We start from the raw sequence: 27,537 nt of genomic DNA, 5'->3' as shown, positions 1-27,537 counted from the left end.
AGATAAAGTCCTACTAATATTTAGTACCACCATATGCAAGGAGAAAGAAAAGTCAACCTACTAAACATGCTACAAAATTTACTTGAAAGCGTTATAGATTTTGATTTTATAGGCCTTTTTCTTGGTGTAAAATCATGCCCCACCAACTCCTAGCAATGCTTTTGAACAGTTTCCTTGCCTTAACCTGGGCTCAATGGTTTTTCCGCTCAAGTTTGGCTTTTAGACAAGCAAACAGGGAGACAAAGCTCTTTGTGATATATTTTACAATCTTCTGAAGTTTAATCATTGTAATAAAACTGAATAAAACTGCATAAACATGTTTCAAAAGGCAAGTTAATCAAATATCAATGGCACAGAAAACCATATGAAATCCACATGAAATATTTAGACGCTCCTACAGTAATCCTACAATCCTAAAAACTTTAGGTGGTAACAGACATAAATGTATCGGTAATTGCAAAATATCTGGGTGTATTCGGCAACCAAGCAGGAATGCATACATCCACAAGTGGTAATGTAAAATACAAACACACAGAAGCCTAGAATTGGATACAGATTCAGATACAGATTGTGGCTATTAGAGAAGCAAAGTATATCTTTTACACATGACTACAACGATTAACAAGACTCCCATATGCGACCTGCTTTGTAGAGAGCTCCTGGCCCATCCATCCCTGGTTTGTGCTAAGCGTCCCATCCATCCCTGGTTTGTGCTAAGCATCTAAGTGTAGCAAGCTCAAGACAGAGTGAGCTGTAAAAGGCTTGCATAGTCTCTTATGAAGTTGGAAAGAAGTGCAAGGACTGCAGACGTCAACTGTCACAATATTAGTTTTAACATGCTCAAAACTTTTACTAAGATCGATTCTGACGTCATAGCATTTCTGCTGTTCTCTGGCAATGAAACCATACATAAGAAAAATACAAAATATAAAGAGCCAATGCTTGTACCTGGCATCCAGAAATCGTGAACGCAAGATCATGACTGCCTCACACGTACTCTGCTTCAGCTGCATCTGGATGGTGCTAAACTTGCTATGGATGATGTTCACCATCCTTTCGATTTCCTTTGGTGACACAGGCCGCGTCCTACTCTGCTCACGAAGCAGGTTCATAACATGAGTCGTGAACTCACTGCAGGCCTGCAAGCATGTTAAATAAACAAGGACTTACAGAAGATAATGATTTTTGTAGTTCCATCTAAAAAGCAAAATGTTAAAAATCAAAGCAGCAGCAAATCATAGTGTTAAAGGACAAATAGTATCACTCCTGTTCAGTGAAAAAAGATTTATTTTAGGTGTGGCAGGGGTTGGTATACAACAGATGATATGTTTGCATCAGGCTCTGATAGATAGTGGAGCATACAAAAAGTAGCAGACCGACAAGTGAACTGAGAGGAGATGATTAAATTGCTGGAAACTACAAGATGAACATTTGGTGATGTAATTTAAATTGTTAAATCAATTTTATAATTATCATGCCAATCCCAAACATGCATCAGACGGAGGCGAGGTAGCTGTGTAATAATTTGCTGCAGGAACAAAGCATTCATCAGGATCAATGACTCCTAAAGATAATGCTCCCTGGGGTAATTCTTTATTTTTGACTGCAATACAACAGCCTTGCTAGAGAGACTTTAGCTAAAAAAAGTAGCCAAAATATGCAGAACCATGTGTCTTTCAAAGTCTCTGTCCTAGTACTCAATAGCAGAAAATGTAATTTAGCTAATGAAGATCTAAGATTGTTCGCTTTGTAAGTTTGCAGCAAAGGTACCTGTGAATGAAGTAACAGCTGCTCTTTCCCAGTACAAAATGCACAAATCTCCTCCCAGACCTCTGTAACACAAGACAACTCATTGCCATACTGTCAGATGCCTTAAAGGCAAACCTTACCAAGAAATACCATTGACCACATAAAGTACCTGGTCAGCCAGTATTCAACAGGCCGTGTAATGTAATGGTGAACATTTCCTTTAGCTCAAACTGTATGTACCCTCATCACCCATACTTGGGTGCTAAAGGGTGAAAGAACATTTAACACAGCTTTGTGGGTAAATTCAGGGGCCATTTGAATGACTATAGTCAAAACCTTTCAGTAAAGGTTGAGAACCATGTGTACAATCAGAAATGGTAGACTGCACAACCAGGAGACCAGCACAGCATCTCTCAATTATGCTCTCCTATGAACATTCCATGGAGCTAAACTTAGAACCTTATGATCAGGTCAGCCCTAAAGAGCTCTACCAGTGGATGCTGCCACATCTTAAAAGCATTGTAATCCCACTAAATAAAGGATCCACTGATGTAAATGCTTAAAGACAGCCAAGAGCATCCACCTGGATATTAAGCTCTCCTGCTCAATGAGCAGCAAGGATGGAAATGTCCCTTAAAATAACTCAATCTCATATATTTTTCCCATATATACCTTATCTGGGTATTTGCTCTTGTGGCAAGACAGGAGTCCTTACTTTGCAATCAAACAGTTGCTACTAAGGTGGTACTAGTAAACGTCATCATGTTTTATGTATTATAGTATAGGGAAAAATATAATGCTTCGAATTTGTGGTTGGGATAGCCGTTAGAAAAATACAGCTCCTGTACCAGCACTTCCATTTCTAACCTGCAACCTTTCTGCTGCTGTCAGCCTGTGAGTATGGTTGCCGCCTATAGCTGCGAACGCAGGTTTTTTCTATTGCACTGAAATAGATCTAGAAGCACCACAGAATAGAGAGTTACTACAAAGCAGAAAGCAGCTTAGGCTTAACAAACAGGCACTTTAGACCCCTCAAAGCCATACTGTGCATTTCTTATAAAAGAAGCATCAAGGGTATAGTGCCTGTTGAATGCATGCAGGGAAGCCCATGTAGTAGTCATAACAATGTCTTTAAAAGGCTTGCATGGGAAAAAGCCCACTGACACCATCTTAACAAGTTTGTGCTTTTGGACACCCGAAGGAGGGGCAGCTCCATAAAGAGCACAGTAGTGCGTTATGACCCAAGGTGTCCTACATCTGGCTTTCATTTAACATAGGTGCATCCATGTAGAAAACAAACATTTCTCAAACCAGTGCAAAATATACTGCTGGAAGCAGCGGTTACAAAATGATATTCTTCAATCAGTGCCAGGATCTCTTTATAAACTTCACCTGCTCATATTTTTCGAGTTCCGAGTGGTAGATCTGCCGGATCTGTGAAAGTTTGGCCCTGTAGTCCGAGTGTTCAATGCTGTTGTCATTGGCACAGCCACCCGCTGCTGCTGCCGCTAGAGTTCTCGAAGCGCCTCTGCCTCCTTTCTCAGGTCCTGCAACTCCTTCTGCCAGCAGCATGTTGTCCAACCTCATGAGCTGAGCATCCGGTGGGTCTTCGTCTTGGATACCCCGTATACTGAGCACTAAAACAAGAAAATCAAGACAAAGTAAGTACTAAAAAATAAATATGTCAAAAATGGAATTCAAGCCCTGCACTGCAAATCAAGGCGTGCTGCAATAGTACAATAATATTCAATTATGACTAATAATAGTCACACAGGACAGTATAGGAAGAAATGCATAACAGATATGCAAATTAGTATATCTCTAATTCAGTCCACAGCCTCGGGCAAATATTTGATGCACTGAAGAAAAAAGTTACTTGCGTTCGGTAACTAAGTTTCTGGTGGATACAAAATCTTCCAGCTGATTCCTCATCTCATTAATTATCTTCCAGGTGTCATGCTGGTCCAGATCATGTGTTCTTAGAAATTGCTCTTCAACACCACCATGCAGCTCTAGCTAGCATTCCTGACATGATGACGCTGGCGTTTATTAGGCACCAATTGGCATACTGGAGTTGGACCGTGAACTTTTTCCATGCCCAAGCAAGGTATGCAGAAACAAATACAGCATATAATGGTGTTTGCATACCTTGGGGTCATATCAGTCACAGCACCAACTTCTCAGGGGAAAAGAGTGGATAGTGAAGATCTGCTTGATGAAAGTATCCACCAGAGATATTGTTAACAATGGTCATGTTCATTTTCTTTCTGATGGGATACATTTTCCCGCATTTCTCACCTTACAAACGCTCCCCAAAACAACATCTACGTGCAGGTGGGACAGAGTAAGGCTATTTCACCAATGAAGCATGCACCAGAGCTCAGGTAAAGTAACCAGTCACTGCATACCCAAGACGTGAGGCAACAGTGCCTGGCAAAAGTATGAAAATTTGACCATGTAGCTGCCCATATATATTAGACTCAGTACAAATGTGGAGAAGATCAGGGTGGAATGGGCAGGAATGCAATCTAGATAGTCTTTTTGGCCAGCAAATAACAGATCTTGATGTAGAGGATAACCCAGCACGAAGTGGTGCATTTGGACACTGAATTGCACCTTTTAGTTCTGGTAGAACCCAGTACGCACTGAACATCCATCCATCTATTCCATCCTGTCCTGATCAGTGTGGCCTAGGTCTCCTCCTCTGCAGGATGAGAATGAAAAAGGGAAGAGTAATAGAGTTAGCCCTATGAAAGAAAGAAGCCACCTTGTGCAAGAAGAATTGGTAGGTTTAAAGAACCAACTTGTCCGGGTAGAAAACTGTAGCGGGTTGACCAAATATTGGGGTCTGAATGTCTCCCATCCTATGCAACAAAATTACTGTCACAAAATGAATGGTCTGCAGGGTAATAATCAAACATGACCACTGGCCATTGGATCAAACTAGATACCATCAAGAAAGTTTGAGTGAGAATCAAATTCTACTGAGAAACAATAGACTGAGTGTGGGAACAAATGGAGCAAACCTATCATAAAATGTGCCACTAGTGGCAATTTAAACAGGAAAAGTTGATCAGGCAAACATGTGATTGCAAACAGCACTTAACTGTCGTCTCTGCAGTCCCTGATACTGAAGGGAGAACAAAAACTGCAAGATGGAGAAAGTGTGAGAACTAAAGGCAATGGTGACTTCGGACTCGCACCACTAGACAATTTAGCCCCGCAAACTAAGAAAATTGATTTGGTGGCAGGGTTCCAAGACACCAAGAAGAAATCTGTAGCTTTATCCGGAAGACAGAGGAGTAACAGAAGCCCCTCAGTGTCTATGTGTACAGTCACAGCATTTAGGATTTAGGGTAGAGGAGCTAATCTTCTTGCAAAAGCAGGGCACTCTGTGTGGGAAATGAATGGCAGCAAGTGTGCAGTGCCAACCAATCAGTGCACCAGATCTTTGGAGCGCAGTCTTGTGGGATTAGAATCCTATGCGCTTGATGATCCATCACTTTATGAAGTACTTTCAACACAAGCAGAATCGGTGAAAAAGCATACAGCAGGCCCCAAGAATGAGCCGAATCTGAATGCATGACAATGAAGAGCAACATGTATGGCTCATAACTGAGGGCAGTTCCTGATATGGACAGTGGCAGAAAGCTAGACAAAGGGAAACTCCAAGCTGGAAAAGATCACCTCCTTTACTTTGGGGTATAGCTCCTATTTGTGGTCCTCCAGTGAGAGGAAACAGAGCACCCACCCTCATTGTTAAGGCTGATCTGTAGATGAGCCACAACCAAGAAAATGTCTCGCTGCTGTAGGCAAATCTGCTTACAATATAGGGTACATCACCTCACACCACTGTCAGTTAATTTACTGGATATGTTAGACAATATATCAGACAAACTAAATGGGGTTCCCTAGGATGAATATAGATATGCCTTCATAGCAAGTCGAACTGTACTCCACTCAAACACAAAATAGAAAGTGCTCATCCAATGTGAACCAAACGACCCACACCATAATTTCGCCACACTAGGCACCTCTGCCCAGTGAAGGCAGCATCTGTGACCAAAGAGGGGTGAGCCACCAAAAGGGGTGAGGGGTTCATCTACCAGAGCAGATGCGGAGGAATGGAACAGAAGTACTGGAATGGAGCCCTGAGCCTCTCCCGATGCTATGGCCACTGTGATTTCTGGCACCATTGTAGTATTTTTATCCACTGTCTGAAGTGTAGCACAAACAGGATGTGTGGCAACAAGTGGCCAAGCAAAAACAAGACTGAGAACAGGGATCAGAGTCTGAGTTCCAAACTTCAGGATCATCTCTCAAACATCAACAATCCTATGAGGAATAGGAGAAGAGATGTCTTGATGTGGGTCATGTCCAGTACTGGCTAATGAAGATTAGACTGCACGTAGGAGAGCAGTGAGACGTGTGGGCATTGATTGTAAAGTATAGTCATGGAGGAGAGGTGCCACCAGCTGGAGCCAGCCCCACAGCATTTCGCCTTCACTAGCCAGTCATCTAAAAACATAACCTCCTGACTGACTCAGTGAATCGCCATTTCTTTGTACATGGCTGTACTGTGGATCTCAGTCTGAATGGTAGGACTGTGAACGGACGGTGATGGGGTATAACTGTGAACCTCAGGTTACATCTGTGGGCACAAGACCAGGACGGTGGAAAAGGGAATTTCATTACAAGACCGGAGGCTACCATTATGCATATAACTTTTAATGCAACTCCAAACAGCCGCATATGTCACAAAGCAATAGTTCCAATGGAACATTCTTAACAAAACAATTCTAGTAAGCACTAGGCAATCAGCCTCTTTTAAATGCGGCTCCAAGCAGATAAGTCCTGTTTTTCTTATCCTCCTTGATATGATATGATTACAGTTATTCTTTGATAATTTGTTATATATTAACGTTGTGTATTACTATTAACCGATCTTCTCATGACCCATGCTTTGTCTTTCATTGATATATCGTTTTAATTTACGTACCTTTTACTGATTCCTTATATCAATCCTCTAGTGGAAGGCTTCGTTTTGTTCCCTTCCCCTTGTATGTTCGAGTGTCCGACCTCCAATTTATGGAGGTCGGCTCCCTCTTAATGTCCGTGTTTTTTTCCCCGCTTTTTTCCTTTACGCAAACCTCCCTTGATCGATTATTTACTAATCGCCTCCCTATCCGGAATTTTTTACCACATTCCCGCTTCGTGTCACATTTCCGTTTTTCATTTTCCCTGTCTTTGCCGTCCTTGCCGTTCGCATTTTGGCACTTGCCCTGTACCGAGGAATGATTTGAGGAAAGTGCCTTGGCAACACACGCGCTGCGTGTTACTGTTGCCTGCTTGCTTTCCTCAACCTGCACGCTCTCAATTAGCGTCTCCGAGCGGCCAGCTGATCGCGATCGAAGAAACTTGCACTTTTGGCGCTATTTAAGTTTAATCTGCCCTAAAACAAGCTGGTTTTCGCACAGCTTCTTTACTACCTTCGGTTCTCCCCATAAAAAAAAAAAGGGGGAATCTTATTTTAATTGATTCATATTCATAAAAAAAAAAGGGTAGAACAAGAGAAATAATTATTTAATTATTTATTTATTATTATACCTTTCACATCTTTATCATGTCTGACTCAGATTCAGAACATGACAATCTTTCTCTCCCCAACATTGACAATGAGGCATTTAAATCTCTAATTCATAAAGAAATGAGGTCCTGTATGTTTTCTACACTTTCTAAAGTCACAGCATCTAAGAGATCCCTTTCTCCTGAAGAGGAGGATGAATTTTAACAGGGATTTGATAATGACAATGACCTCACTGAATTAAGGGGTAAAAAGACTAAAAAAACTAAAAAATATTGACTCTACCCCTAAGAGCACTATTTCAGGTCCTAGTACCTTGGGTGTCCCTAGCGGCACAACATTTAAAGGTGTCCCTCGCGGCACAAATTATAAAGGTGTCCTCAGCGGCACAACCTATCCAAGTGCTCAGAATAATGAATTCATCTCCCATGATGATTTGCATAACTATGATGACTATAATGATACTGCCTCAGATTTCCCTGATGAATACATCCTCGATTTGGATGAAGATGACCAAGATTTTGAATCCTTTGATGATAATTTACCTTCCTCCTCAAAGGACAGCATTCTAGACCCTCTTGGTCAAGAGATGTTTTCACCTCTTAGCATTAGACATCCTAGGAGTTCTGATTGGGTTCCTTTGGACCACGTCAGCAAATTTATCAAATTCCCCTTGAGAGAAACACTCGCAATCTCTTACGAATGGAATGCTCAAGACCCTCTATTGAAGGCAAAGTCTGCCAAACACCCAATCTTGATCCCGAGCTGATAAAATATCTCTTCAAGCTCGGTAGGGATCCCAGGAAAGGTATGGAGAGATCCCTTAAAATCCGTCAGGACCGAGTTCTTGATATCTTAGGCCCCCTTACTAAGATTATTGATGCCGCTGAAGATAGTCATATTAATGACTCCACCTTGGACACGATCTTATCCGTGGTTGAAGTCAAAGGGCACTAGTCCTTTTAGGAAACGCAAATGCCGGCCTCAACTCTGAAAGAAGAAGAGTCGTTCTTACTAAAATTAGCCCAAAGTTGAGCAACTTAGCCGATAAAGAGCCATCTCTCAACCCGAAAGGGCTACTTTTTGGTGAAGACCTAATCAAAACATTAGGTAGATATGTGTCAACCTTTACAGCCCTGGATAAGGCACATCAGAATATGAAGAAAGTCTTCAACTCCAACACTAATAACCTTTTTGGCAGGGCCGGAAGAAGGGGCCAATCTTTCGGCCGATTTAATCGTAGGCCCTACGGTAGATCCAGAGGCTTCGAGACAAGAGGCAGCTACCAATCCTCCTACCAATCCCAATTTTACCCTCCGAGAGGAAGAGGTTTCCGTTCGAGAGGTTCCAGACCAAGAGGAGGACCTAACGACAACAACCCACAAAGTAAGTGTTTCAATTCCATTTTCTCCTCCCACGAAAGTGGGAGGCAGACTGAAATTCTTTCTCCAGAACTGGAAACTTATCACACTAGACCCATGGGTTCTGAACACCGTTACCTGTTTTACAATAGATTTCATAGGTACCCCAATTCAAGTTTCTTTCCCAAGAGTAATGTCTCTCTCCCCAGATCAAGAAGTAATTATAGAAGAGGAGATTTCTTCAATGCTCCAGAAAGGCGCAATCATAGAAGTCCCTATGGAATATCTGAGGTTTATAAGTACCCTCTTTCTTGTGGAAAAAAAGGACAAAGGCTGAAGACCCGTCATAAATCTCAGGGAACTCAACAGGTTCCTTGTTTACAGACATTTCAAGATGGAAGGTATCCATCTTCTGAGAGATCTCTTGTTAGAAGGAGACTGGTTAGTCAAACTAGATCTCAAAGACGCCTATTTCACCATCCCTATGGCCAAGGAAGATCAATCCTTCCTACAATTCATTTGGAAGAACAGACTTCATCAATTCCAAGCTCTCCCCTTCGGTCTCTCATCAGCCCCTTGGTGTTTCACCAAAATAATGAGAGTAGTCGCATCTTCTCTAAGAGAGAAGGGTATCCGTATGATTGTTTACCTAGACGATATCCTTATCAGGTCTCAGGATTATACTCAAATTCTTCAAGATCTCAAAACGGTTATGGATCTTCTAGAAAACCTAGGCTTTATTGTAAACAAAGAGAAGTCAATACTTTGCCCCTCAAAATCTATGGAATTCCTGGGTTTCACTGTAGACACCTCCAATTGCCTTCTCCTTCTTCCCCTGAAGAAGATTTCCAAAATCAAAAAAGAAATAAGACATGTCCTCAAACATCAGAATCTTTCCTTAAGAGAACTAGCCAGACTCCTTGGTCTTCTCTCTTCCTCTATTCAAGCTATTTTTCCAGGCCCTCTAAACTATCGAGCCCTCCAAAGGATAAAAGGAAAAGCTTTGAGATCAGGTCTCTGGTACGGAGTCCGTGTTTCCCTGAATCAGGAATCCATTTCAGAACTAACCTGGTGGTTGGAGAATTTGGATGCTTGGAATGGCAGAGCAATATTTGGTTCAACGCCAGATTTCATTTTGGAATCAGATGCGAGCCTTCATGGCTGGGACGCCTGTTTCCTAGATCAAAATACTGGTGGAATCTGGTCTCAAGAGGAGTCTTCTCACCATATAAATTATCTAGAACTGACTGCGGGTCTTTATGCTCTAATGAGCTTCAAACACTCTCTTCAAGGCTGATCAGTAATTCTAGAAATGGACGATATGTCCGCTGTTGCTTACATAAATCGCCTGGGCGGAACAAAGTCGGAGGACTTGTCAAATTTAGCCAAAAAAAATTGGTTCTTTTGTCTAGAACACAAAATATCTTTAAGAGCAGAATACCTTCCAGGAGAATCCAACCTTTCTGCAGATTGGAATTCCAGATTCCTCTTGGATCATTCCGATTGGAAACTCAACACCTTAGTATTCAGATCCCTCAACTATTTCTGGGGTCCCTTTCAAATAGTCCTTTTTGCGAGCAGACTGACTTTTCAACTAGATCCTTATTACAGCTGGGTGCCCGACCCGGGTGCTCTAGCAGTCAACGCCTTTCTTCAATCATGGGTGGGAGTCAACGCTTATGCCTTCCCTCCCTTTGCCATGATCCAGAGGGTCCTCCAGAAAGTGAGACATCAACATGCCTCCATTGTCCTGATAACTCCCTTTTGGCCTTCACAAGCCTGGTTCCCAACTACTCTAGAGATGTCTTACGATCTTCCTTTCCTAATTCCTTCTCTCAACAACCTTCTTACCGACGTAGACGGTCAAATTCACCCTCTCGTTCAAATAGGGAAGTTGAACCTTCTTGCTTGGAGAGTGTCAGGAGATCCAATGATCTCGCAAGACTTTCGTCAACAGCTTCAACTCTCCTCGGAGAATCTTGGGCTTCGGGAACACACTACAGGTATAACAACATTTGGAAAGTCTGGTTACGTTGGTGCTTGGAAAGGGACTTGGATCCCGTGGAAGCACCTATCGTTGATATAGTCAATTTTCTCGGGGAACAATTCGACAGAGGTCCAAGTTATAGATCCATTAATTGCTATAGATCGGCTATTTCTGCTGGTCATTCCCTGGTCAACAGTAAGAGGGTAGGTAAAAATCCTATCATTTGTAGAATCCTTAAGAGTATCAGACTTAGAAGACCCCCCAAACCTAGATATCAATCTTTGTGGGATGTTAGATTAATTCTTGACCTTTTCTGTAATTGGCCAGATAACTCACTTTTGAACAGAAAGAACCTTTCTATTAAATTAGCTACCCTACTTTGTTTAATTTCATGTCGTAGAGTTTCTGATGTTAAAGCTCTAGATATTTCTTATAGATCTTATGACATGTTAAATTTGAACTCCACAGAAGAACTAAAACTATGTCCGATTCTATTTTTTATCCTCGTTTTGATATTTGTAAAAAACTTTGTGTTGTGGATTGTATGAAACAATATGATTTGAGAATGCATGCTCTTCGCCCTTTTGGTATTAATCAGTTGCTTATATCCTTTGTTAAACCTCATAAGGGTATTTCCTCTGCTTCTATTGCAAGATGGGTCAAAATTGTTATGAATTTTGCGGGTGTTGATCTAAATATCTTCAAACCACATTCCATCAGAGGTGCTATGGCCAGTAAATCCTTTTGGTCAGGAGGTAAGTTGGATGATATTCTTAAAGCTGCTGATTGGTCGAATTCTAGAACTTTTGCTCATCATTATTGTAAACCAATCACTCATATGTCTGATGTTGTATTACAAGGCTACCAACATGCATAATGGTAGCCTCCGGTCTTGTAATGAAATTGCGATTCTCCTATTTACATGACCAGAGAATCTGGATTTCATTAAAGACACGGAGGCTAACATTATCCCTCCCACCCTTCCCTGGGTGGTTGATGGTTTATATTTTACTTACTGTTTATTTCTTCTAAATATGTTTCTAAATGCAATAATAATCTTGCCTTAACAATGAACATATTATAATTAATAGAATGTTTTATTTAAATTCTTTAAATTCCTTTTCAGGATTTATCTTTGTTTATATTTCTAGATTTATTTACACTTCTTTTCTTTTCAGATAACCTCTCGTGAACTTTTGTTCCTGTTTCCTTCTCTACGGATCTTGGAGCTTTCACTTGCCTTTCATCTACCTTGGTTTATATGAAGTCTCATCGTTGAATTTCTCATTGGGACATTTCCTTTCTCTCCTTTACTCCTTATTTAAAAGAGGCTGATTGCCTAGTGCTTACTAGAATTGTTGTGTTAAGAATGTTCCATTGGAACTATTGCTTTGTGACATAGGCGGCTGTTTGGAGTTGCATTAAAAGTTATATGCATAATGTTAGCCTCCGTGTCTTTAATGAAATCCAGATTCTTTGGTCATGTAAATAGGAGAATCGCAATTCTGAAGATACAGGGAAGCCAACCACTTTTCCAAATTCAGAGCCAACAGACTTAGCACAGAGACAGCATCTTGATCTTGTACTGCTGAAAAGACAAGTTCAGAAACCAGAGCCTCAGATCGACGTCTGTTTTGGGGACCAGGACGAAAGTGGGAAGAATCATGAGCCCCTTTATTCCAAAAGCAGCACCTTTTGTCAGTCAAGCAAGGACTTTCACCTTCATAATTGTGGAGTGTGCCCAAAACCATCTCCTGGAGGACGGTGCAGATGAGGGATAATACTGATAAAGTTGTCAATTATACACCAAAAGCAAGCTCAGAACCAAGCCTTGAAGCCTGGAACAAATTCACAAGTGGAGTAATATGCAGAAAATGTACTCTTCATGAATTAATGTCGAAATATAAAAAATACCTGGTACTTAAAGCAGATTCACTAATGATAAACAATGGTTCAAATTATGCAATAACAGTGTGAACAAAACTAAATACAAGTCCTTTTACGATATAGTAAACACCTTTGTGTGGTACAGAGGTGGCCAGAGATTCAGAGAATAGTCTCAGAAAGGATGGAAATTAAGAGAGTGCAAAGAGCAAGAGAAGGAAAGGAAACCAATTTTGGTTATCTCTGCATCCAGCTTCAGGGACATTACTATATGAATATACACCTGCATTGATCATATAAATCACAGTTGGATACAAACAGAACAGACAAAAAACAGACCTAAATAATCTGCATTTGCTAGATAGCACTACACAATATCAGATTGGTCTATGTGGTATATCAGTTACAGAGCAGAGGATACTGCATCCTGAATACCTTCCCTTAAACTAGCCATCATCACCTAGTACACACGCTGCTGTGAAAGTCACTTAAGTGGTAGACCTTGTATTAGAAGGACAGAATGCAGAGTATTAAGAAGTGCATATAGATTCTACTATTATGTCAAATTAGGCCGTTCTCTACTTCAGTTAGGGATGCTCAGTGTTCACCAGAACAGAGAAAAAAATATAATCGTAATGAACAGTAAGCTACTGGGCAGACAGTAGACAGAAACTAAGGTGCATGACGTAGACAGAGTTCTAAAAGCTTTTCTGAGGTTCCAAATAAACTCAATGTATTGGAAACCAAGCAAGATTTGGGAGATACTCTACTACTAGCGGTAAGCTAAACAGACTTTCACCACCCAATTGAGAGGGAGGACAGTGAGCAAGACCCCTGATTTTAGGATTTCCGTCGCCAAGGCATATAATCTCCTGGCCAGGAGGGGTCCAATGCCCTGACCAATCACAATAGTTGAATATTGTGCTTTCCAAGAGTCAAGGTGCCAATGATCTGCCTGGTGGGTGCTGCTGCAGTCCACAGTAAGTAGAATACTAAAGATTCTATTCTGGTGGATTATACCACTGTTTCGCTTTTTATATGGAAATATACAGCTGCCCATAAAAGCACAGGGGTAAACGTCAATATCCCATTAATTCTCATTTCATTTTAACACCATAGACGGTTCCCAAAATCCTTGTTGAAGAGCATCTTATATTATTTTTATGCAATTGTGTGATACTAATATGGGTGAAAATAGAAATACTAAGGTGTTGCACTGCAAAGACCATTTTCTTTAGCAATTTGAAGTTGAATTTGGAAATGTTACTGCCGTTGTAAAGAAACTCGCTTAATTTTCAGCAATTTCTTACCTTGGCATATTTCCCTTCTTGCAGCCCCTGAATCCACCAATCAGAAGTTTGGGACGGCTTGGGAAGGCCTGCTCACCTCCAGAAGGCACGTCAATCAAATCATCTGGAAAATGGAGTCGAGGAGTTTAAAGGAGGGACCAATTGCTCATTTCTCTTTGCACATTCTATTGCTTAAGTACTTGCAGGGCAAAGCTGGATTCATCAATTAAAGATTGAATCAGCTCAGAAAAGGAACGAAGCCTAGCTGTGATCGTCAACAAGGCATTAATAGTAAAGACGAGGGGCCCATCTAGATAGAAGACTGAAGCACCGCAAAATTATTTCCAAAAAACAAAAACAAAAAAGCGATAAAGGTACATACAACTACATATCCCAGCACTTGTTCCATATTCTGGAGTATTTCACATCAATCCATTAGGTCCTTGGTTCTCAACAGCCATGTACCTACAAACAAGTCTGCTCAGGACGCACACATCTTCATACGAAATAGTTTTCCTGTTCCAAGACAAATGTTTTGCAAAGACCTACCATGAATACACGGGAATGGTTAGTAAAAAAATGAGGACTGTTACTTTGCAGTAAGTAGGTGAATGTACAAATGTCACATGAAAGCTTTGCAACTAGCCTTTCAGCTGTGGTGGCCAAAGAAGCTCCAAGAATGTAATGATTCACCCATCTTCCGGACTAAGGAAAAGGTATTTTAGTTGTGGTATTACATTTACATTTCAAATTACCTGTGCCCTTAAGTCATGCTTCTGCGACTGATGATGGTCATGGATGTTTTAAATTACAATAGGTCACATATGTGGAAAAGTAGGTCTGTTATCTTGCCATTCACCCCACCATTTTGTGCTATACCCTTCATGACTGACCTTCTCTCTGTATCACAAACACTCTGGAGCTCCACTTTTGACCTGGCACATTCCTGCACGGACACTCACACCCTGTTGGTGTTTTGGCCTGACACAAACTGACCAGCCCATGCTCAACCAGTCAGACAGGGATTTTCCCAGATGTTTATCGTCCTCACCCTGCACACCTTGCAGGCGTCCGACAGCTACCATCAACAGGCCTATCAGATTTATCTCTGCTTGCGGTGTAATCAAACCTCTCGCCTGTGCCCTGCAGGGGTCCAAACAACTACCATTTGCGGACTTATTTTTATAAACAAGCTATTCGCCTACACCCTGCAGGGGCCTCACCACTACCATCTGTGCTTTTCAGAAAAACCTTTGTTTGACATATAATCATTCCTTTTTCACCTATGCCCTGCAGAGGCCTAACAGCCAACACCTGCTGATTGTATCAGAACTGATCATTATTTGTCTGTAAATTATTGGTGTTTGTTGCTGTTCACCTGGCACGCACAGAGTGGGGATGAAAGGTATAGAAGGTGCAGAATCAAAGCACTCAGCAGACTGCCTCCTCAGACAGCTATGGGTGTCTGATGTTGATGCTCTCTCCATCTCATAAGATTGTAATGAATATCCTTTCTCTCCGTGCTCCAGAGTTGGTCTCCGTTTGTATTCCGGACCCGTGGACTATAGGGTGACCCTGCACCTTTTGGGTGGTCCCCTAAAATACCCCCAAAATCCACACATATAACATCACTCGTAAAGGCAGAAACAACAGACATACTTTAAATAAACAGGCAAGGGTCAGAATCTAGAACAAAGTAATGACTGCAATAATGTCAAAAGGCCTTTGAGGAACACCATAAAAATGCTCAACACCACTCACTTAATCCTGCAGCCACCTTATAGTTTCAGACAACATTTTATTTGAATTAGTTCTGCTCCTGTGATAGGACTGAAATTTACATCTGGAAGCGTTTGAATTGGCCTGGCTCCTGCAATAGTGCAAAGATTCTGTAGCTCGAATGCAAGTTAAGGCTAATCTTGATAGATATGGAGTGCCCGTCCACACTATTAGTTATCATAACTAAACATTCACTCTAAAGACAACCAGCCTGGACTGGTCCATGCTTTTGAGATATGATTGTGCCAGGGCATGGACCAGCCTCCATAGTAACATTTTGGACGGAATGCCTCGGGATAAAGGTTCCAAGAAGGACAGGATAGATCAAATTGCGGTACCATTTTTCGAAAAGTGAGCACACCTTTTATCAAGCGGCAACTACTCGGAAGGATGTTTTAGCTATGGAAAGACATTTAATTTCAGTCAAATAAGACATGCTTTAGCACAAGGGAGTACAAAAGCACCACCTTTCACTGCAATTAATCTTATTTATGCATCTTATATAGAGGAGCTGCCCCCAACACCATTATGAAAATTAAGCAGAATCGGAGGTTCATACATAGCATCTATGGGTAAATGTAAAGACTGAAGAGGAGGTTGAAGAGAGCCAGGCCTCTAGGCACTTAAGAGGTGTACGACTCAGACATTTAATCTTCGCTTTATGTGTAATATGCCCAAAGCAACAATCAAATCCTGCATAGTCAGCTTACGGCAGGAATTCTTGCAGAGACAGGATCTGTTCCTTAATGTGCAACATTGTCAGTTACAATCCATAGAGGTACAATACCATATTATCAACACACCATTAGCCTCTAATTCAATATGAAGTTTGGCATAACTTTAGTTTCTGGAACTTTACCAAGAAAGGATACATTTCGAATTAGCCCATAGTGTACAGATTATTACATTCCCTTTCCTCAACTATGTTCAGATGTCACTACTGGCACTTTATCTCTGTTCCCTAGGATGCACCAAGCAGTGAGAAGCAAACCTATTACTTAAATAACAAATAGAATGAAAACAATGATTCCTCAAAGCAAAAGCTACAGAGCTGGAAAACAGGCACTGAATTCTTATGGTACTGGAATTATTGCTGTCTCATGGCAGCCAGTGCCACATAATAGTACCCTCCCTCTTAGTGAGAGAGATCTTGGAGTCGCTGGCCAAACACATACAGATCAAATAGCTTACAAAAAGTTCATGAAAGATCACTGCGATATAGAAAGATAATTGCGCAGTGCGGAAAACAAGCTTAATGCACTGTGCACCACACAGTGAAACAGGGGAGTAAGACGAGGGTTTGCGCCCACATATGCACTCATGATTTACCAAGACTCATACAGAGATTACTAGCAACAATATCAAAGTGTAACCAGTTAAAGACCACCAGTCCAACTGGTGCCCACTCAACAAACCCTATCCCTTTAGTCCAGGGGTCTCCAAATGTTTCTGTAATCGGAGCTACTGGTGATCAATAAATATCATCCTTAGTTACTAATATTAGTACTGTAAGAATGACCACATCAGACAAGATTACACTGGTGGGCACCCCAAGCAAGAGTAACAGCAGTGTTTACCTGAGTGCAGATTTGCCACAGGGATCACGTCAGTGCATCTGGTAGGGTTGCCAGAAGCACTGCAAAAAAGGCTTTGTCAATTTAGAATGCCTGTACGTGGGTAATACATAGCCATATCTGCAATGCCCATGGCACCAAGATAATAATATAAGTAATACATCTCCCCCCAATGCAAAATATTTATCACTTGAATATTAGCTTAGAATATATTTTGGAAATCCAACCATTTTTCATCACATATCAACTTATAAAGTCTGAAAATACACATTTTTGTGTCAAAAGCATGGTTTTCAATTTTGATATACATAAGAATTCAGCCATGCAAAAGCTTCAAATTTAGTAAACTGGACTGCACATAGGTGATCAACGTAGAGGTAGCTGGAGAGCTACCAGCAGCTCACAAGCTCATGTTGGAGAAGCCTGCTTTAGTCTTTCAACGTATCCCTTGTGCCACCATTTTAACAAGCATTTACAATGCAATGGTCTCGGCATTGTTACAGTTAGAGCTATTGGCATTGCTCATGACATTTTTATTTATGTTTTTGTTTTTAAAACATATAAATAAATGGCATTGTCATTTACAATGCCAATAGCTTAATCTCTCACAAATGCGAGACCTATTGCATTAGCACCCCCAAACAGAGCCCGCCACACACACACACACACACAGAGCCCGCCACACACACACACACACACAGAGCCCCCACACACACACACACAGAGCCCCCCCACACACACACAGAGCCCCCCCACACACACACACACACACACAGAGACACACACACAGAGCCCGCCCCACACACACACAGAAAGCCCCCCCCACACACACACACACACACAGAGAGCCACTCCCACACACACACACACACAGAGCCCGCCCTACACACAGACAGAGAGCCACACACACAGAGCCCCCCCACACACACAGCCCCACACTCACACACACAGAGAGCCACACACACACACACAGAGGTCCCCCCCACACACACAGAGAGCCCCCCCACACACACACACAGAGCCCCCCCACACACACACAGAGCCCCCCCCACACACACACACAGAGCCCCCTACACACACCAGAGCCCCACACACACCAGAGCCCCGAGCCCCCCCCCCACACACACACACAGCCCCGAGCCCCCCCACACACACAGCCCGAGCCCCCCCACACACACAGCCCCGAGCCCCCCCCCACACACACACAGAGCCCCACACACACTCAGAGCCCCACACACACTCAGAGCCCCACACACACTCAGAGCCCCACAAACACACACACAGAGCCACACACACACACACACACACAGAGCCACACACACACAGAGCCCCCCACACACACACACACAGAGCCCCCCCCCCCACACACACACACACAGAGCCCCCCCCCACACACACACACACAGAGCCCCCCCACACACAGAGCCCCCCCCACACACACAGACCCCCCACACACAGAGCCCCCCCACACACACACAGAGCCCCCACACACACAGAGCCCCCACACACACAGAGCCCCCCCACACAGAGCCCCCCCCACACACACAGAGACCCCCCACACACACAGAGACCCCCCCACACACACAGAGACCCCCCCACACACACAGAGACCCCCCCACACACACAGAGACCCCCCCCACACACACAGAGCCCCCCCACACACAGAGCCCCCCCCACACACAGAGCCCCCCCACACACACACAGAGCCCCCCCCCCCACACACAGAGCCCCCCCACACACACACAGAGCCCCCCCCACACAGAGCCCCCCCCACACAGAGCCCCCCCCACACAGAGCCCCCCCCACACAGAGCCCCCCCCACACAGAGCCCCCCCCACACACACAGAGACCCCCCACACACACACAGAGACCCCCCCCACACACACAGAGACCCCCCCACACACACACATACACACACACAGCCCCCCCACACACACACACAGCCCCACACACGCACACACACAGCCCCACACACGCACACACAGCCCCACACACACACACACAGCCCCACACACACACACACAGCCCCACACACACACACACACAGCCCCACACACACACACACACAGCCCCACACACACACACACACAGCCCCACACACACACACACAGAGCCACACACACACACAGAGCCCCACACACACACACACAGAGCCCCACACACACACACACAGAGCCCCACACACACACAGAGCCCCACACACACACACACAGACCCACACACACACACACAGAGCCCCCCACACACACACACAGAGCCCCACACACACACAGAGCCCCACACACACACAGAGCCCCACACACACACAGAGCCCCACACACACACAGAGCCCCACACACACACAGAGCCCCACACACACACAGAGCCCCACACACACACACAGAGAGCCCCACACACACACACAGAGAGCCCCACACACACACACACAGAGAGCCCCACACACACACACACAGAGAGCCCCACACACACACACAGAGCCCCACACACACACACAGAGCCCCACACACACACACAGAGCCCCACACACACACACAGAGAGCCCCACACACACAGAGAGCCCCACACACACAGAGAGCCCCACACACACAGAGAGCCCCACACACACAGAGAGCCCCACACACACAGAGAGCCCCACACACACAGAGAGCCCCACACACACACACAGAGAGCCCCACACACACACAGAGCCCCACACACACAGAGAGCCCCACACACACAGAGCCCCACACACACACACACAGAGAGCCCCACACACACACACACAGAGAGCCCCACACACACACACAGAGAGCCCCACACACACACATACAGAGAGCCCCACACACACACAGAGAGCCCCACACACACACAGAGAGCCCCACACACACACAGAGAGCCCCACACACAGAGAGAGCCCCCCACACACAGAGAGAGCCCCACACACACAGAGAGCCCCACACACACAGAGAGCCCCACACACACAGAGAGCCCCACACACACAGAGAGCCCCACACACAGAGAGAGCCCCACACACAGAGAGAGCCCCACACACAGAGAGAGCCCCACACACAGAGAGAGCCCCACACACACAGAGAGCCCCACACACACAGAGAGCCCCACACACACAGAGCCCCCCCCCACACACAGAGCCCCCCCCCACACATAGAGCCCCCCACACACACAGAGCCCCTCACACCTACACACACAGAGCCCCCCTACACACACAGAGCCCCTCACACCTACACACACAGAGCCCCCCTACACACACAGAGCCCCACACACACAGAGCCCCACACACAGAGAGCCCCACATACACAGAGCCCCACACACAGAGCCCCACATACACAGAGCCCCACACACACAGAGCCCCACACACACAGAGCCCCACACACACAGAGCCCCACACACACAGAGCCCCACACACACAGAGCCCCACACACACAGAGCCCCACACACACAGAGCCCCACACACACAGAGCCCCACACACACAGAGCCCCACACACACAGAGCCCCACACACACAGAGCCCCACACACACAGAGCCCCACACACACAGAGCCCCACACACACAGAGCCCCACACACACAGAGCCCCACACACACAGAGCCCCCCACACGCACAGACAGCCACACACACACAGAGAGAGCCCCCCACACGCACACAGAGAGAGCCCCCCACACGCACACAGAGAGAGCCCCCCACACGCACAGAGAGAGCCCCCCACACGCACACAGAGAGCCCCCCCCCACACACACACACACACAGAGAGCCCCCCCACACACACACAGAGAGCCCCCCACACACACACAGAGAGAGAGAGAGCCCCCCACACACATACACACACAGAGCCCTCCACACACACAGAGAGCCCCACACACACAGAGAGACCCCCCCCACACACACACACACACACACAGCGCCTGTTGGAAAGGCGACCCCAGGGGAGACAGAAGATGTCTGACTGCCCGCCCCGAGACTCACCTCTCTCTATGGAATAGGCCGAGCGCCGTAGGGAGGCCTCCTTGGCGAGGCTCCTCTCCTACAATCGTACCAGCTGAGCAATCACACTACTACAGACGGACACCACACGACGGAGTATTCACAAGAATCTTTATATAAGAAATGAAGGCACGTTCTTAGCAGGTTAGCAGGTAGGGATCGGGGGATCCATAAAGTCGTGGTTTCGGGAATAATGGGGTAGCGGGACAGTCTTGGCACCAACTAGTGCGTGGATAGTACAAGGGGTCAGGCCGCGACAGCGTCAGCAGGGCCTCGAAGGTGGTTCAGCTTGGTCAGGCCGCGACAGCGTCAGCAGGGCCTCGAAGGTGGTTCAGCTTGGTCAGGCCCCGACAGCGTCAGCAGGGCCTCGAAGGTGGTTCAGCTTGGTCAGGCCGCGACAGCGTCAGCAGGGCCTCGAAGGTGGTTCAGCTTGGTCAGGCCGCGACAGCGTCAGCAGGGCCTCGAAGGTGGTTCAGCTTGGTCAGGCCGCGACAGCGTCAGCAGGGCCTCGAAGATGGTTCAGCTTGGTCAGGCCGCGACAGCGTCAGCAGGGCCTCGAAGATGGTTCAGCTCGGTCAGGCCGCGACAGCGTCAGCAGGGCCTCGAAGATGGTTCAGCTCGGTCAGGCCGCGACAGCGTCAGCAGGGCTTCGAAGATGGTTCAGCTCGGTCAGGCCGCGACAGCGTCAGCAGGGCCTCGAAGATTGTTCAGCTCGGTCAGGCCGCGACAGCGTTAGCAGGGCCTCGAAGATGGTTCAGCTCGGTCAGGCCGCGACAGCGTCAGCAGGGCCTCGAAGATGGTTCAGGTGCACGAGTTCGGATCAGGATCAGCCGCGACAAGGTCAGCAGGGCTTCGACTCCAAGATACAACTGGAGTCCTAATCCAGGGCTGGCCCAGATATAGGACTGGAGTCCTTTGATGTCGCGCCTGGGGGTCCGAGGGGCCGGGATGAAGGTGTCCAGACACCCAGCAGGGGGGTGGAGCCAGGGCCCAGGGAGGCTGGAGGGCGATCGACACCATGCGTCCGGGGATGGCTGGAGGCCCATCGAAACTCCCCTCCTCCGGGATCCGCCAAGTGGCCACTCTACCACCTGGGAGGATCTTGGTGCCTCGATGTCGGGGCTTCGCTGGGGCCGGGGCCAGGGATGGCTGCGGCCACGTGCTCGGGACGTGATGGGCCCAAGATGGAGTCGGGCCGGAAATGGTGGCCTGGCATGGTCGCTAGACCGGCAGTGTTGGCGAGCAGGGTCCGCTGAGGTCCCAGGGGGGGGGGGGGGGAGCCGTGGGTTGCCAGGGGGGCAGCTCTCGTCGATGGTTCGTGTTCAGGGGGGTCAATGGCGGGTCGACGGAGGCCGATGTCGTCCCTGGCCCGCCATGCGGGAGGGGTAGGACCACGCCACGAGGCCGGGTCCAACACACGTCCCCTCCAGCTGAAGGCGGGGAGAGTCACCCATCTTCCTGGGTATTCTCCTCGTCGAGGCGGAAGAAGCGGGACAGGCAGTCAGCGTTGGCGTGGTCGTTGCCAGGGCGATGCTCCACAGTGAAGTCCATCCCTTGAAGGGAGATGGACCATCGCAGCAGCTTTGGGTTTTCGCCACGCATCTGCATCAGCCACCGCAGGGGCCGGTGGTCAGTCTGGACCCGGAAGTGGGTGCCGAAGAGGTAGGGCATGAGTTTCTTGAGGGCCCACACGACGGCGAAGGCCTCTCTCTCAATGGTGCTCCATCGCTGCTCTCTGGCCAGCAGCCGCCGGCTGATGAAGGCCACAGGATGGTCAATCCCCTCGGGGTCAATCTGAGATAGGACCGCCCCAATGCCGTGCTCCGAGGCGTCGGTCTGGACTACGAACTCCCGGCTGTAGTCAGGGGCTTGGAGCACAGGGGCGGTGCACATGACTGTTTTCAAAGTCTCGAAGGCCACCTGACACGCGGGTGTCCATGGTACTTTCTGTGGCCGGTTCTTCGAGGTCAGTTCAGTGAGGGGACCCACAATGCTCCCATAGTTCTTTATGAAGCGCCGATAATATCCAGTGAGCCCCAGGAAGGCTCGGACGGCTGTCTGGCTGACCGGGGGCTCCCAGGCCACAATGGCGTCAATCTTGGGGTGGAGGGGAGCCACGTGGCCGCTCCCCACTTGGTGTCCCAGGTAGGTCACGGACCCTTGACCTATTTGGCACTTGCTGGCCTTTATTGTTAGTCCGGCCCGTCGGAGGGCCGTCAGGACCTCCCAGAGGTGCTTCAGGTGCTCGGCCCAGTGGAGGCTGTACACTGCAATGTCGTCTAGATAGGCGGCGCTGAATTCTTCTAGCCCCGCCAGCACTTTGTTCAACAGTCTCTGGAAAGTTGCTCGGGCGTTTTTCATGCCGAAGGGCATCACCTTGAATTGGAAGTGGCCATCGGGTGTGGAGAAGGCCGATCGCTCCTGGGCGCCAGGGGTGAGGCCGATCTGCCAGTACCCTGCTGTGAGGTCGAAAGTACTGAGGTACTTGGCGGCTCCCAGGCGGTCGATTAGTTCATCGGCCCGGGGGATGGGATGTGCGTCGGTTCTGGTAACAGCATTTAGTCCCCGGTAGTCGACACAAAACCTGAGTTCTGGAGGGGTGCCAGGTGCGGCGGCTTTGGGGACCAGGACAACTGGGCTGGCCCAGGGACTGTCGGAGGGTTCGACCACCCCCAGGGCCAGTATTTTGGTAACTTCTGTCTGGATGCAGGTCCGAACTCGGTCGGGAACTCAGTAGGCACTGGCTGGCTGTCCCCGGTGTCGACATCGTGGACACACCACTGGGTAACCCCGGGGGTGAGGGAGAACAGGTCCGTAAATTGCTCCAACAGCTCTTGGCAGTCTCGGCGCTGTGCGGGGGTCAGGTCGGAGGAGAGAGAGATTCCCTCGACGGAGCAGTCTTTCTCAGCGCACCTTAGGAGGTCGGGCAGGGGCTCGGAGTCGTCTTCGGCCCCATCATCGGTAGCTAGCAGCAGGCTCAGTTCTGTGCGGGCAAAATGAGGTTTGAGCCGGTTGGCGTGCAGAACCCGGAGGGGGTTTCGGGGTGACTCCATGTCCACGAGATAGGTGACGGGGCTCTTGCACTCGATCACTTTGAAGGGGCCCGACCATTTGTCCTGGAGGGCACAAGGTTCGACCGGGGACATGACCCAGACCTGCTGGCCGGGCTCGAACTCGATGGATGAAGCGTTCTGGTCATACCAGCGTTTCATGTCTTCCTGAGTGGCCTCAAGGTTGGCCTCGGCAAGGGCCCGGAACTTCCGAGTCTGGCTTCGGAGGGTCAGGAGGTACCGGTAGACATCCGGCGGGGCGTCTTGGACTGTAGTTTCCCAGCCTTCTTTGACCAGGCTGAGGGGACCTCGGACAGGGTGCCCGTACAAGAGTTCGAAGGGGCTGAACCCCAGGGATTTCTGTGGTACCTCCCGATAGGCGAACAGGAGGCAGGGCAGCAGGACGTCCAATTTGCGGCGGAGGGGTTCTTCTAGGCCCTGGATCATCCCCTTGAGTGTTCGGTTAAACCGCTCCACAAGTCCATTCCCTTGGGGGTGATACGGGGTGGTGAACTTATATGTGACCCGCACTGTTGCCACAGGGACCGCATATACTTCGATATAAAGTTTGTGCCCCGATCGCTCACGACTTCTCGGGGGAACCCCACTCTGGAGAAGATCCCCATCAGGGCTCGGCCCCCCACGGGAGGAGTTATGGTTCGTAGGGGGATGGCTTCGGGATAGCGGGTGGCATGGTCCACCAGGACGAGGATGAAGCGATGCCCTTGAGAGGTTCGGGGGTCCAGGGGCCCCACGATGTCGATCCCCACTCGCTCGAAGGGAGTGGTCACCACTGGAAAGGGGTGGAGCGGGCCTTCACCTTCCCCCCGCTCTTTCCGCTGGCTTGGCATGTCGGGCAGGTGCGGCAGTGGTTATGCACATCGTTGCGCATTTTCGGCCAGTAGAAATGGGTCACCAGGCGGCTGTAAGTTTTGTCCTGCCCCAGGTGCCCGGCGAGGGGCACATAGTGTGCCAGGTTCAAGAGGAAGTCTCTGAATCGTAGGGGGACCACCAACACTCGGCTGGCCCCCAGCTCGGCAATTTTCTGTTCACTGTATAGGAGGCCGTGGTCCCAGTATACCCAGTGGGACCCCGAGGTGTCCCCGGCAGCTTGGGCTGCGGCTTGCTGCCGGGTCCCCTCGAGGGAGGGGCAGGCCTTCTGTTCCTGCCAGAATTGTTCTCGGGTGGGACCACCCTCCTGGCGCCATTGGGCTAGTTCGGGTATGTCGCTGAGTTCAGCGCTGCCTTCTCGGTCATGCTCTGATGGCTCGGGCTCGACTTCTTCATTGACTGCGGGCGGTGGTGGCGCGGGCCACTCCGGCTCTTCAGTCGGGGTGGCCTCGGTTGCCGCCGGGGCCCGGGCAGTCATAGATCGGGTCGTAGCGCAGACCCACTCTGGTAGTCCCTTCATTCCTAGATGTTCTCTCCGCTCGACTTGGGCCCAGGGAGAGCTCTCGAGGTCGTTTCCGAAGAGGCAGTCCACGGGGGCGTCGTCCCGGACGGTCACCTTGAGGGTGCCCGACACCCCCCCCCCCCCACTCGAAGGGGATTCGGGCCATCTGACACAGAGTCTCGGAGTTGTCGGCGGCCCTCACGGGGCATCGCACGTTGGGTATGATCTGTTCGGGGGTCACCAAGTGGCAGCGGACGGCAGTCACACTGGCTCCCGTGTCTCGGAGGGCTTCGGTCTGTCGTCCATTGATGTGGACCCACTGACGGTATTTTTGAGTGTTGCTCGGTAGAGGGGCTTGGGGGACCATGCCTCTTTCGCCCAGGCAGGCTAGGGCCATGGCGGCCGGTTCATACTCGGTCTGATCTTCATTGTAGACCTCTTCGCCTTCTTCTCCCCCTTCCCCCAGGGCTGCAGCAGCGAACTGGCGGGTCGGAGGCCCGGTGGTGCCGGGGCGCTGGTTCATGGGGCAGAGGGGGACACTGGCATAGTGACCGGGCCGCTGGCATCTGTGCCAAGTAATGTTCGGGCGGGGCCCCGGCCGTGCTGGAGGGGGTCCTCTTCTGGTCAGGGTTGGCGAATGTTTATTCTGGGGGGACCTCCGAGGCGGGCTCCGGCCCGGGGCCGCCGGGAAGTCTCGGCTCCTGTTCTGGCCTCCTCCGCCGCCACGCTGGCGGGGGTGCCCCTGGCCGTTCCGTCCAGTTTCTCCTATCGGGGTCCGGGGGACCCGGGTGCTCACCCATCGATCAGCCTCGACGGCGAGTTTTCGGGGCTCGGTCAGCTTGCTGTCGAGGAGATGCTGTCTGAGCTCGACAAAGCAGTTGTTGGAGAGGTGCTCCCAAACGATGAGGTCGAACAGCTGCTCGTAGGTGGACACTTTGCTGCCCTTTATCCATCCTTCCAGGGCCCGGCTATAAAAGTTTACGTATTCCACCCACGAGGTACCGGGGATCTTTTTGCAGTCTATGAACCTCTGTCGGTACATCTCGGGGGTGAGGCCATACCGGGTGAGCAGAGCGTCCTTCATGTGGTCATAGGAGGACATCACTCCCTTCGCTGACAAATCTCCCCCATAAGCCGGCACCCCAATCTTTTCGCGGGATGCAGTGCGCGGTCATGGCAACTTCATACGCCTTGAACCATTGCTGGATATCGTCATTCTTGTAGTATTCCTTGACGATATCTTTGGGAATGTGGACCTTCGGGTCGGCAGGAGGTGGAGGATCCCGGGTTATCGCGGCGCCAGCCTCTTCGGTCTTGGACTTGATCTCTAGTTCTTTGAGGCCACGCTCGTGTTTGTACGTGAGCTTTTTTTCTTCCAATTCCCTTTGCCTCCGCCTCTCTTCCAGATCTCCTTCTAATCGTAGTTGCTCAATGGCCATTTTCTTTTCTGCTAATTGAAGTTCTCCATCCAGCCGGAGTCGGGCGAGCTCTAGTTCATGGAGCCGACTCCTCTCTCGCTCCCGGGCGTCTTCGTGGGAGAGGCCCGGTTCTCTGTTGGCGGTTCTTTCTTCCACTGGGGCTATGACCGTACTCAGGGGTATTTCTAGGATAATGTCATCGTTAGCCTGGGGTGGGGTCGCTCCGGTCTCCACCCACGTTTGCAGCGCGTCTTTGAAATCGTCTTTTGTGCTTAGTCCGGTGGTAGCGATACCCAGGGCTTTGCAGAATTGTTTGAGTTCTTTATGGGTGTACTCCTCTAATCGTTCCTTCTGGAATTCTGTGGTCGTTCCGGTTTCCTTAGTAGTCATCGGGGTTGTGGGTCTCTGTTAGTAGTGGCGAATTACTCGCTGTACGATTTGCGCGGGCTCGGATCCCGTCGCTTGCCACCAATGTTGGAAAGGCGACCCCA

The 27,537-nt window shown here is 48.4% G+C and overlaps 1 protein-coding gene across 1 annotated transcript in view; it reads right to left on the bottom strand.

Moving 5' to 3' along the window:
- LOC144823872 (pre-B-cell leukemia transcription factor 1-like) overlaps positions 1–27,537 on the bottom strand; it is a 327,009-nt gene that overhangs the window by 135,729 nt on the left and 163,743 nt on the right. The window contains exons 3-4 of the mRNA XM_078682758.1: positions 3,142–3,386; positions 949–1,139 (exon numbers count right to left, since the gene is read on the bottom strand). Of these exons, the coding sequence (XP_078538884.1) occupies positions 949–1,139; positions 3,142–3,386 (436 nt within the window). The remainder of the gene's footprint in view (positions 1–948; positions 1,140–3,141; positions 3,387–27,537) is intronic.

Source organism: Lissotriton helveticus, chromosome 1_1 (genome assembly GCF_964261635.1).
Source record: "Lissotriton helveticus chromosome 1_1, aLisHel1.1, whole genome shotgun sequence".
NCBI lineage: Eukaryota > Metazoa > Chordata > Amphibia > Caudata > Salamandridae > Lissotriton > Lissotriton helveticus.
This window is presented reverse-complemented; position numbering and strand designations above follow the sequence as displayed.